Source organism: Carassius gibelio, chromosome A10, assembly GCF_023724105.1.
Source record: "Carassius gibelio isolate Cgi1373 ecotype wild population from Czech Republic chromosome A10, carGib1.2-hapl.c, whole genome shotgun sequence".
NCBI classification, from domain to species: Eukaryota; Metazoa; Chordata; class Actinopteri; order Cypriniformes; family Cyprinidae; genus Carassius; species Carassius gibelio.
In genome coordinates, this window is record NC_068380.1 from 18,965,607 (window position 1) to 18,979,867 (window position 14,261).

The window sequence follows — 14,261 nt, forward strand, 5'->3', positions numbered from 1 at the left end:
AGCTGCAATTAACCAAGCTAAATCGGCTCGGGTTGTGAAAAAAATACAAAAATAGCTTGCTACATGAGTGCTGTTTTGTCGGCTGGCACAGATATCAAGCCTTTCGAGTTTGAAGATTCTCACACTAGATGAAGGCAACACTTCCCATTTGGAGGCATTAATCAGAGTGCTATCATCACACTTCCTCTGACACGCTTCCTAGAGAATGCTGCCGTTCGTCTGTTAATGAACGAGAGGTGGCACTTTGGCGGGACCTTTGCACTATGAGTCTGTCGAGGACTTTATTACCTTTGCATATAGCTAACTGTGTTTTGTAACTCACTGTTTTACAACTGTAATTGACAACTTTCTTTTTTTTTTTCGGAAACTCAAGCTGTAACAAACAGTATCCAGATTTATCACACTTATTAGATGGTCCACAATGTACTCTGTGAAACGTGGTAGATTAAATCTCTCACTAAGCTAAAAATAGTGTGACATTTTACACAGTGGAAGGTCGTATAGGTCTGCACTAAATCTGCACACATTTTTATATTTTCTGTGTTGTTTTTTAGGGGAATATCTGTGGAATTAGATGGATTGTCATATATGGTGAAAAGGGCTTTACACTTACATGTTACTGAAAGTATGATCAAATCAAGCCAAAATACTCTACGTTACAAACCTGCATTAGATCTAATGGGACATTTCATGTCATTCCACAGTAAAATACAGTTTTGTGCTATTGTGTGTGACGACTTGGAAAAGCTACTTATGATTAACTTTTATTTATCATGTTACTTTCTCTTTACCACCTGTGTTTTTAAGGTGGATTTCAGTTTATTTTAAGAAAGATTTAACACTTTACAATAGTCTTCCTTGGTTAACGATATTAGTGAACTAAGTGAAACATGAACTAACAGTGTACAATTATTCTAAAGCATTAATTAATCACAGTTAATGTTAATTCCAACATGTACTAATATATTTTTTTTAATATAAATTGTATTGATTGATTGATTAACTGTAGTTTGACTACATTAAGCTATCTACAAACTACATTTATTTATTTGTTTTTTTTATATTTGTATGTAACGTTCTGCAAACCACAGAACTTATTCTTTTTTTTTTTTTTTTTTTTTTTTGCTTTAAACTTTTTTTGTTTGTTTATTTGTTCGTTTACAGTGTATGACCAGTGTATGAGTTCATGCAAAAATGAAAATTCTGTCATCATTAATGCACTAATATATATATATATATATATATATATATATATATATATATATATATATATATATATATATATATATATATATATATATATATACACATTTGTCATGATGTGTCCTGCTGCAAGCACGCATGAGACATGTCTTTATTGACAAAATACAGGAGACAACCCAACATGGAAACTAGCACAGACACATATAACCAAATAGTAGGCGGGACGAAGAACTGAGTAACAGGGAGAAACTAATATACACAGGACAATAAAACACAGGTGGAATAATCAATGGACTAAACCAAATACAGAAAACCAGGAACTAAAACAGGTAAAACAAGTAAAAACAAAAATCCAAGACACTGACATAACTCCCCCGCTTTGGAGGCCCCTCAGGACAGACACGGGACGGCAGGCCTCCAGAGTGGTTATCCAATCCGGCACCCATTGGGGATCAGGGAGTTCGGGCCACCATGGCAGAGCAGACAGTTCAGGAGGCTATGGCGAATCACTCGGCCCAGACCCTTACTAACCCCCTCCAAAAAAATCCTTGTGCAGAATATCGTCTTTAGAGGTCCTCCATAGGTCTAACTCGAGAGCTGTGGCCCTATCTGGGCTTTATTTGGTGACTGGTACCCTCCTTGGGCCGGATATGGGGAATGCATATCTTTCTTGATGCTGGTCTGGGGCTAGAGGCATCTCTCGACTCAGGGGATAGGGGTGATACTCGAGCGAACTCAGGAGCTCAGGATTTGTACAAAACACAGGGGAAAATCTAACATGGGAACCAGCAAAGACGTGTAACCAAATGGTAGACCAGACGAAGAACTAAGGGACAGACAGGAACTAATAAACACAGGATAATAACTAAAATGTGTAAAACAAGTCCAAAACATTGGCGTGTGTGTATATATATGAAGCTTAAAAATGTTGGTGTCCATTAATATATAAAAAATATATTAATTCTGAAAATGAGTAAGTAAATGCTGTTTTTGGGTGAGTTACCCTTTTTAACTTCAGCAGAAAAATCCCATAGATTTACGTTACAAAATAATCTCATGAGAATATAACATGTGATTTCAGGCATTCAGATTCTGTGTAAATCTATGGGAGTGTGATTCCGTGGCCAAAGATTTTGCGTGCCTACCTGTTTTCGTCTATTTGGATATATATTCTCACTCACTGTCACACAGCATGACTATTTTGTTTGATGGATCCCCTGCTGATGCTTTTGTTTCTTGCCATCACCAATATAAATCAAAATTCCCTGTGCTGACCTTAAGGATTATTGAGAATCAATAACTCAAAGGGCCGTGTCTCCAGCCTGACTGAAAGTCAAACATTTAACAGTCTGCCAGACCGTTTAAGTGGCCCATCTACCCTCCACAATACCTCTCTTCTCCTCAAGGCCTGAAGATCAGGTTGCCAAGTATACCGTTTCAGGCTTTTAAGATAGGAATGATTACAGTTTTGTCTGAGCAAAAAGGATACAGTTACTCTTTGTTTGGGAAAGAGAGGATGGGGAAAAGGCTTTTCTTTGCTTTCCTATCATGGGCTTCTATTGAGCTATTGGATCAGTGCCTGAGGGATCGTCCGGAGAACTTAAACACGATTTATCTCATGGACACAGTCCGACACTTCTGTAGAGGAATACAAAGCCGGGTTTGATTTCAGCACTTCACATATAAACAGATAGGAAAGGTATTTTTTTATTTATTTATTTATTTTTTATGTGTGCTATAAGTGACACCAAACACAGCCGTATGGGAGGAAAACTGAGGCATGAAAGAGAGAATTTGGAAAATCAACAATTGAATTTAAAGTTTTAGTTTGCAATATGTTTTATGTGTTTATTCTACACAGGATGTGAGTTTTAGGATCTTTTCTTATTTCTTAATCCCTACAGTGCAACAGGAACTAGTAACAGTATAAAGTTTGTCTCAAATGTATTGGCCTATAATATATAATAACCCAGGCCATTCTCATCCCAAGGCATCATATACTGACACTTTTGACATATCGTCAACATCCTACGCACATGGCACCCTCTAGCGTCAATATTAGACGCATATAAATATGGGTCAGAAGGCCCCTAGCGGTCTAAACCTAACCCTAACCCTAACCCATAATCTGCGTCTAATATTGATGCTAGAGGGTACCGTGTGCGTAGGATGTTGACGAAATGTAAAAAGTATATGATGCCTTGGGATGAGAATGCGTTAAAAATATCCCAGATATTATTAGCACTGTAGCCATACAGCTGAATGTATGAATTATTGCATAAGACACACACACACACACAAAAATGATACCTAATTTTAACTGGCAAAAAAGTATGCACAAACACTAAATATCTATATAAATATATGTAGTCACTTCACGTTATACTTTATAGTGATTTTAAGATACAAAAAATGACTCTTACCCAATGAAATATGTGTAATGGTTTATTCAGAAATATGCACTCAATGTGTTGAGTTTAAACTCCATTTGAATTGTAAAACTATCATCTAACATTGCGAATATTTAACAAAGTTATTTTCTAAGTAGTATCAGTGTTTTATGGATAAATTATATAAACCATAACATAATGTCATGCTTGTTGAGTGATGTAATGTCTGGGACTTTATGGCAAGAAGGTAAATCAGGACAGATTACACCATGCATTTTTCATCTGCAGTAATTAGGTTGGACAAACATTGAAGTACGTCATTGCCTGAATCCACGTTCAAAGCGTTTTCTTAAAGCGATCATCGAGTTAAGATGAAAGACATTCTGTCTGATTGTCTCTACCACTGAAGTTTAGAATATTTCATATTTCTGGATCACTATTCCTCTGAACAATATGAAACTCATTCAAGTAATTAGCACAATATGATATTTTCATTCAATTAGGAATTGCTGAGGGGTTAGACTCATCTAATATAAGTCTCAAATGTATAGACTTGGAAACTTACACATGACAATTACAGCACATTGCATCAGGGCTTTACTGCATCACGCAAGAAAATACATTTTCTGCTTGATTTGAGGTGAAAAGTAAGCTGAGATGTAACTGTTTTGTTCTCAGCCCCGTCTCCTATCACCGTGGTGAAGAAAGGCAAGACGGCGAAGAATAGCATCTCAGTGTCCTGGCAGGAACCCGACCGACCCAACGGCATCATCCTGGAGTATGAGATCAAGTATTTTGAGAAGGTAAATACCGCATGATGTAAACATGCACAGGTTACATTTCACGCCAAAATCAAAAGAAACAACAAAATAATAGACTAGAATATTTAGAGAGGTGTACAGTACAGTTCAGGTCAGAGGTCTTTTATGCAGGACTGCATTTATTGGATAAAACAATACAGTAAAAACAGTAGTATTGTCAAATAATGTCACTGTTTAGAAGCTGTTTTCTATGTGAATATAAGGCGTTTCTCAATGTCAAGGATACTTCCTTGGTAGGACTGATCCTTCCAAGGCACTTCCTTCAGAGGCTAGGCGAGACTCCTCTTTAGCATTCGGAGAACATGTAAATGGAACAGACTAGCAAGTGCCCGTCATTGCGTCATTACGTCAGTGAAAAGGTCCGTTTAAATAACGCTGTGAATGGTATCATTAAATTACTTTGGACAACTTAATTAGTTATTTTTAAAATAAATGCCGTTGACGCAACCAATTGTTAAATGACAGGTGCGGTTCAGTTAACCATTTGTATTTGTATAAGTTACAATATCAATAATTTGTACTGGCATTTAAATGTCAAACTTTACTTATATTTACTACAGTTATAACAAATGTTTGGTAACGTAAATAAAAACCGTTAAAGCTCCGACTACGTTAATGTTCGACATTTTTTAATTTTTGAACTAACGTTAGATAGCAAAGCTGCGCGCATAGGATTGTGGGTGATTTGAGAGCGTGAAGAGCGCCAAGGATAAACATATGCATCCTTTCCTGTGTATGGGATATTCTTAGAACGAAGGACTCAGTCCTTGGTTGAAATTCCGAGGATCCTCGACATTGGAACAGTCCTTCGACGGATGTTGATGACGTAGCATCCTCGAAATACTGGCTTCTGAGGATCCTTCCTTGACATTGAGAAACACCTATACACTCACCGGCCACTTTATTAGGTACACCTGTTCAATTGCTTGGTGACACAAATTGCTAATCAGCCAATCACATGGCAGCAACTCAATGCATTTAAGCATCTAGATGTGGTGAAGACGACTTGCTGAAGTTCAAACTGAGCATCAGAATGGGGAAGAAGGAGGATTTAAATGACTTTGAACATGCAATGGTTGTTTGTGGCAGACGGGCCGGTCTGAGTATTTCACAATCTGCTCAGTTAATGGGATTTTCACCAGATTTTCATCCAGTATAAGGCGAAAATGCCTTGTTAATGTTAGAGGTCAGAGGAGAATAGGCCGACTGATTCAAGCTGATAGAAGAGCAACTTTGACTGAAATAACCAATCGTTGATCTAAGTATCTAAGATTTGTTTACAGAAGTATCTAATTTATCAACAAATCATTATTTAGTTTGGATATTTTGAATGAAATCCAAAAAACTCAGTCTGAATTTTTCATTCTTCTGGTCCTGAAGTGATTTATTGCTCCAGTTCCAGTAGTTAACTGCTCACTCTTCAAGCCTGACCTCTCTAGTCCACAGTCACTGTAAATGCATGGAAAAGAGCGACCAGCATATGATTAAAAATTACTCCAGAAGATAGAAAGTAATGCATCTGTACACCACCATGATGAGCAAATGATGACAGGATTCATCCTCTAATGAAGTGATGTTACCAGCAGCAGGGTTGGGCGTCTCAGTCTACCACCCCACTGGCGACAACCCTCACAAAGCACGAAACTAAATCTGCTCTCCGATCGCCGTCTCTGATTGCTCCTCACCTTGCAGCGTTTGCCGGTTGCTTTGTTGAGCCATTTAAAGACCAAATATGGCTGAAAACGAGCCTCTGCTCCTCATGACCTCAGTGTTTTGGACTGTTCTGTGAAACCCTGATATGATGCACTTAGAAAACCTAAAAGCTATGACGACCCACAGCCACTCGTATGGAAGCTAATGGACACAGCACTTAACGCAGGTCATTAAAACAAAGCCATTGAAGACCATGAAACCGATCCTCACTACTGGCCACAACACATACACACTTTGCCTTTCTCTCATGAGATGCAATAAATGCCTTCATCCCTCGTTTTCTCCCTCTCTGACGGTTTTGTCTTCTCTTTTATTCTGGTGGTTCTGTAGGATCAGGAAACAAGCTACACCATCATCAAGTCAAAGGAGACGGATGTTTTGGTGGACGGCCTTAAACCTTCCTCGGCGTACATCTTTCAGATTAGAGCTCGCACCTCTGCGGGCTACGGAGGGTTCAGTCGACGCTTTGAGTTTGAAACAAGCCCGTACTGTAAGCGAAACACAAAACAATGAACTGATTCTGATATATGTAGCCTACAGTGGCAAGAAAATGTATGAGAACCCATTGGGATCGATTGGTTTTCTGCATTGATTGGTTATAAAAAATAATTTGATCTTTATCAAAGTCACAAGTATATACAAACACAATCTGCTTAAGCTAACAACACACAACAATTATAATATCTCAAGTCTTTAATAAAAATGCCCCATTCATAGTGCTGTGAAAAACAAATGTGAACTTAATCGTGCTCGCATTTTTCTATCCATCATTTTTCTCAATTTTTTTTTTTTTTTTTGAGCATTAGTGGATGCTTTTACCCCTTTATAATAATTGTAGGTAGCTGTATGAGTCCATCAATTATCACCAGTATGAAAATATGGATCACAAAATAACATAGTCACTATTGCAAAGGGTTAATATATGCAGAAAAAATGCTACATGTAATGCTAAGCTTGTGACTTTGATTATTGATTTTTATAGTTATTTTATGCACACACACACACACACACACACACACATACACACACAATAATAATACAAATATCCCAACAGGTATCTGCATATGCAATCACCTACAAAGCAAAGACGTATAGGATGTTTTGGAAGATTGTACCTCAACACTTGACACACAAACTTGTTGAATTCTGATGCACATTAAAAGAGCGTACAAAAGGATGAGCTCTCCAAATCCTGTAAATGTTGTGTTAATATGCTAGATAGTGTTGGCTGTGTGTAATAATTGATATTTCACAGTAATTATCTATGTATTTAGCAGGAGACGAGGTAGTGATTGTGATGAAACGGCACGGAGCTGCTCTCAAGCCGTGCTCTTGTCTCTCTTGTGTCTGTGTTCCAGCAGTAGCGGCCTCCAGTGATCAGGGTCAGGTGCCCATCATCGCCGTCGCTGTCACTGTGGCCATCATCCTCATCGCCTTGGTCACAGGTTTCCTGATGAGTGGCAGGTAAGAAGACTCCATAACAGGCATTATCACATCTGTGCACTCTGCACACAAAATCTCAGTCTGTCATGTTACTTTAAAGTAGTGAATTAGCATATCTATGGACAAAATGCATCTGGAAAACAAAGCTTGCAAAGTGAACTGCTACAGGAATAAATGATGAGACACACTTTATATCAAGCGCTTCAAACAAACTCATACTGGAAGGATGTAGCACGGCTTGCCCTGTCAGGTGCTTAGACAGATATGTGTGATATTTGATGCATTCGAGACAAGAAAAATTACATCTTACGATCGGATTCTTCATCTGAAAATGTTAGAAAGTCATGTGAGTATTTCCATTTATCTGATAAACTAAAAAAAAAGAACAAAAATATACATTTTGCTGCATTAATTATGCAGTTTATAGAACATTACATGTATTCATCCATCCATGCATCCCTGGAGGTTTTTTTTTTTTTTTTTTTTTTGAGTAAATAAGCCAGAAGTAAGCAAACAAATAAATAAACAATAAATAAATAAATAAATAAATATGGCTTTTTGGAGAAAAAAAATCTGATTAATTGAAGACATAATTAACAAATTAAAAAAAAATGTTGTCAGATCTATTATTATAATCATACAATAATACTTTTTTTTTTTTTTTTAATCACGAAAATCATAAAATGATTTTTTTTTTATTCTTATTTTTTTTTTATTCTTATTATTACTAAAATTAAACTGTGGTAAGTTTTAAAATTACTGGATGATTGTCTCATGACTGAAATTGTACTTATTATACACTAATAACGGTGGTAATTGCCTGAAACTAAGGTTCATACAAAAGAGAAGAAAAAAAAAGATAAAATGAGAATGACATAATTATTTAATGTAGGTTTACACCATCACCATCTTGTGAATATATCTGAACATATAAATGGATTTAGCTGACTGTCATCTCAGAAATCCAGGCATCCATATCTACATCTCTGATCATTGACCACAGTTCTACAGTAGGAAAAATATGGTCCTGTTTGCATCTTAATGTAAATAATGGGAGCGGTGTTTCCATAATCACAAAACACAATGGCAAAGCAAGACGAGGAGCCAAAAACAATATCCTGTTTCATACACACTGTCCTATTTAGCATTTCAGCCACAACATTTTAAAATGAGACAGTTATGCATGCTATTGTCCTCGCTAGCTGGAGGAAACAAACAGGGCCATGTTCTGTCTATCTATAATAAACAGTCTGCAATTTACTGGAATTATCCTGGAAGTGCAGTGGGTGCAGATGTAAACTTGTTCATTTTGGTTTGTGCTTATGAAAATGCTATGCTAAAGTAAAATAGATAGAATATAGAGTTTAAAATTGAAAGAGACATTCTCTAAAATAATAATAATAATTTCCTGCATCCAGGGGTTATACTTGAAGTTGTAAAAGTTTGATTAAACATCTCCATCTTACTGATGACGAACATGTTCTGTTAGTGTTAGAGTTATTATTAGCATTGGAATCCATAAGCATTTCCAATCTTTCCTGAATGGAAACCTCAAGTATTATTTTGCATGGCCATTGAATTACTTCTACATGGCCATTGAAAGGTAAATAATTCTATTGTCATTTATATGTAACTTAAAGAGTTATTTCACCCAAAAATGAAAACGTTATGTTTATCTGCTTACCCCCAGGGCATCCAAGATGTAGGTGACTTTGTTTCTTCAGTAGAACACAAACTGGGATGTTTAGCTCAAACCGTTGCAGTCTATTGGTCTTATAATGTAAGTGGATGGGAATCATGGCTAAAACATATAATAAAACATAAATAATACATACACCATACACAAACAAATCCAAATTAAATCAGATCGTGACAATACATTGATATGTAAAGACACAAAATGATCAGTCTGTGCAAGAAAGTGAACAGCATTTATATCGTTTTTTTTTTTTTTTTTATGGTGGATCGCAGACTTTTAAGTGCATTAGCGCCACCTATCTCTCAAGTGGACCATTGACACTCTATCTACAATCTCAATTAGGAATGGCGATGGTTCATTTGAGAGATAGGTGGCACTAATGCCTTTTAAAAGCATACTTAAGTGTGGTAAGAAAATCATGAAAGTGTCTCTCTTAAATGGCCTTTTATTTAATTAATATTATATTACATGCAAGTACTTTTGTATACAATATATTTGAAATACACTACAAGAGCACATGCAATACAATTAAGCAACCTTTTGCAAGGGTTTGAATGTCTGTCAGTGGAGAACGGGCTAACTAGCCAATGCTAACCTCAAACAATGTTCCCCTCTCCTCACCCCTCACCCCTGAACCCAGCCATAGCCTTTAATTCAATGCTGTCAAGTCCTCATCGAGATTGACAATTGGCACCAGAGCAAGACCTCAAACAGACATCAGCTGGCTGAACTGCTTAGAAGCATTGAAAGGCAGTTGAATTGTTTAAGCAAGGGTTAGGATGTCCCTCAAGAGCGCGGTCGTTTCAGGCAATTACTCTTTAAGTGTATATCAGTGTATCAGGCAGACCACAGCCTTGACACTTCTGTCACCTTTCATGTCACAGATGGGTTTGAAGCACGCTTTCTCCTGCAGGAAGCAATCAGGGTTGTTAATAGTCTTCTTGGCCTTACTAGGTCAAGACATGTTCATGAATGAGCTGCAAGGGCACCGTCAGAAGCCTTTTCCAGCAGGCTGACTGGAGAACAGGCTTCTGCAGGACAGGGCTGTTAGTAAAGCTGTCAGAGAATGATCCTCGCAGACATCTGAAGGTGATGGAGTGAAGGTTTTGGACTGAGTCGAGGACACTGGCTGAGAATGCACACAATATCACACTTCTTCACATATGCAAGACATATTAATGTACAGAAAGGTACCAAAATTCTGCCATCATTAAAGGTACCATTCAAAAGTATTGGGGTTGGGAATATTTAATCATTTTTTGTTTTTTTTTATTTTTTATTTTTATTTTTTTTTCCAACAAGACTACATTCATTTAATTACTATAAAAAAATACGATTAAATATTATTATAACTTATAACAGTTTTCTGATTTAATATATAGTGAAACATAATTTATTTCTTTAATGCAAAGCTGAATTTTCAGCATCATTACTCCAGTTGTCAGAGTCACATATTCCTTCAGAAATCATTCAAATATGCCAATTTACTGCTCAAATACAAAAAAAAAAAAATCAGCTAAAAATCAGTTAACATTTCATATTTTTGTGGAAACTCAATTCTGAACAATACTTTTAACATTGTAAAATAGACTACTAATGATTATTTCATTCAGTAAAACCGTAATAAAGTAAAATATTATTACAATTTAAAATAACTGTTTTCTAATGTAACACATTTTAAAATGTAATTTATTCTTGTGATGCAAAGCTCTTAATCATACATGCAGCCTTATAAACATATAAAGATTATACTACTCAGAAGAGTAGCCTTTCTTCCAGTTGGGATTTTGGTTTAATATGTCAGACTGAGTGACAGCACAGAGGTCCAATCATTTTCTCAGAAGAAAGTGGACCACCGGAAGAGGCGGGGCTTCAGGGTCGACATGCTGGTCAGACTCCTCAGCTCTGCATGTGTATTCCCTGAGACTGCAGCCATACGGCCAGATCCCACGGGATTCACACACATTCATTCACACTCATTCACATCTAAACAGAGAAGGGGCGGCCTGAAAGGGAAATGGCTTGTTTGGAATTTGGGCCATAAACTGGGCCATAGACTAACATTCATAGTAACATTTTTGCATATCACATACTGTTTTCCTGGCAGCATGCACTGTATATTATCCAGTACATGTGTGTTTTTGAATTAAATGCAGAAAATGTCAATACTGTAGCATACTGCAAAAAATATTAGTAGTATGCAGTTCAAACACTAGAATAACATTTGGAACTGTTATTATTAATTGTAACATTAATAACAAATAACAATGTAATATGTTTAAAACTGTGTTATTTTATTATTTTCTGCTGTTATTATAAGTTTATTACATAGTTATATATACGTTTATTATATTCGATTTAATTTCAGTTCAATTTGTTTGTTTATTTATTGATTAGTTAGTTTGAATGTTAGTTGTTAGCTTTAATCCAGAATTAAATTATTAAGGGGAAGTCGTGGCCTAATGGTTAGAGGGTTGGACTCCCAATCGAAGGGTTGTGAGTTCTAGTCTCGGGCCGGACGGAATTGTGGGTGGGGGGAGTGCATGAACAGTTCTCTCTCCACCTTCAATACCATGACTTAGGTGCCCTTGAGCAAGGCATCGAACCCCCAACTGCTCCCCGGGCGCCGCAGTATAAATGGCTGCCCACTGCTCCGGGTGTGTGCTCACAGTGTGTGTGTTTGTGTTCACTGCTCTGTGTGTGTGCTTTTCGGATGGGTTAAATGCAGAGCACAAATTCTGTGTATGGGTCACCATACTTGGCTGAATGTCACTTTCACTCACTTCACTTTCACTTTAAATGTTTAATCAAATTAATCACAGTACATTGAAATTAAATTACAAATAAAGATCTCTCATATATAACCTTATAGCAATAATTTCAAATCAGTCATAAAATATATTTTATATTTCTTGATAATTCATATTTTATACACTTATACAGTAATTGTATTTTGACTTAACTTATTTGCAAAATAGAAGATGAAATACAGTGATCATATACTGTATCTCAGCTCTATAGTGGATATCTCTTCTTCTGCAGCTCATTGTGTCTGAGTGTTCACTTTATTATTACACGCATACAAACACTCTGCTGGCGTTTAAGCTGTCATACTGCATGTGTGTGTGTGTTTGGATAGTCTCCTCTGGAGGATTCTTGTGTTGAAAGCAAATAAAAACCATTACTATCCCCTTATCCACTCTTTCAAATAGCAGCATTACATATAAAAATGAGAATAAATGAGTTCATGGTTGTTGTTGTTTTTTTTTTTTTTTTTTAGAGAAATGGCTTTTAGAGAAAGACAACCGTGGTGTATAAACAGTAACACAGCTCTTCTTTGTCACAGGCGTTGTGGCTACAGCAAAGCCAAGCAAGATCCAGATGAGGAGAAGATGCACTTCCACAATGGACACAGTAAGTCTAACCGAAAGAGACAGACACTTCTGGGTTCAGCCAGAGTTCAGTGGGCTATAATCTCGTTCTATCATAAGCTTAAAAATCATCTCAGGGCAGCTTGGCATGAATGATAATTATTTTTTTTATTTTTATTATTTTTACAACCCATCATCCTATTATATATATATATATATATATATATATATAGGTGCATCTAAAAAAAAAATTGAATGTTGTGGAAATGTTCATTTATTTCAGTAATTCAACTCAAATTGTGAAACACGTGTAATAAATAAATCCAAAGCACACAGACTGTAGTAGTAGTTTAAGTCTTTGATTCTTTTAATTGTAATGATTTTGGCTCACATTTAAAAAAAAAAAAAAAAAATCACCAATTCACTATCTCAAGAAATTAGAATACTTTATAAGCCCAAATAAAAATAATGTTTTAGTGAATTGTTGGCCTTCTGGAAAGTCTGTTCATTTACTGTACATGTACTCAGTACTTGTTATAGCCTCCTTTTGCTCGAATTACTGCCTCAGTTCGGCATGGCATGGAGGTGATCAGTTTGTGGCACTGCTGAGGTGGTCTGGAAGCCCAGGTTTCTTTGACAGTATCCTTCAGCTCATCTGTTTTTTGTCTCTTGTTTCTCATCTTCCTCTTGACAATAGCCCATAGATTCTCTCTGGGGTTCAGGTCTGGTGAGTTTGCTGGCAAGACAAGCACACCAACACCATGGTCATTTAACCAACTTTTGGTGCTTTTGGCAGTGTGGGCAGGTGTCAAATCCTGCTGGAAAATGAAATCAGCATCTTCAAAAAGCTGGTCAGCTGAAGGAAGCATGAAGTGCTCCAAAATTTCTTGGTAAACGTGTGCAGTGACTTTGGTTTACAAAAAAAAAAAAAAAAAAATGGACCAACACCAGCAGATGACATTGCAGCCCAAATCATCACAGACTGTGGAAACTTAACTCTGGACTTCAAGCAACTTGGGCTTTGATCGTCTCCCCCCTTCCTCCAGACTCTAAGACCGTGGTTTCCAAATGAAATACAAAACTTGCTCTCATCTGAAAAGAGGTCTTTGGTCCACTGGGCGACAGTTTCTTCTTAGCCCACATAAGACGCCTCTGATGTTGTCTGTGGTTGAGCAAATTCCTTGACACGTCTGATGGACCATGTTTTTCCATCAGAGACCATCAACGTTTTGAGTTGATCAGCTGATTCCCATGTTATAATATTCTAATTTGTTGAGATCGTGAATTGGTGGGTTTTTGTTCAATGTGAGCCAAAATCATCACAATTACAATAACCAATGACTTAGACTACTTAAGTCTGTGTGCATTGAATTAATTGAATACACAGGCTTCATAATTTAAGTTGAATCATTGAAATAAATGAACTTTTCCACAACATTCTAATTTATGGAGATGCACCTGTGTATGTATAGCAAAACATTTTAAACAAAAAATACTAATCATTTAGAAAATATAAATACATTTTAAAATATATTTTCACATTACTACTAATTATTATTAACAATGCATGCAGTGTTGTATAATGAAAAATAATAGTAATAATAATGTTTTTTATAAATAT

At 36.4% G+C, this 14,261-nt stretch overlaps 1 protein-coding gene across 2 annotated transcripts in view; it reads left to right on the forward strand.

The window, feature by feature from the left end:
- The window catches only part of LOC128021461 (ephrin type-A receptor 5), a 109,966-nt gene that overhangs the window by 56,639 nt on the left and 39,066 nt on the right, over positions 1–14,261 (forward strand). The window contains exons 6-9 of one of the 2 annotated variants that reach the window (XM_052608695.1): positions 4,272–4,396; positions 6,458–6,617; positions 7,486–7,591; positions 12,616–12,683. In XM_052608695.1, coding sequence (XP_052464655.1) covers positions 4,272–4,396; positions 6,458–6,617; positions 7,486–7,591; positions 12,616–12,683 — 459 coding nt within the window. The remainder of the gene's footprint in view (positions 1–4,271; positions 4,397–6,457; positions 6,618–7,485; positions 7,592–12,615; positions 12,684–14,261) is intronic. The other variant, XM_052608696.1, reaches the window with a different exon arrangement.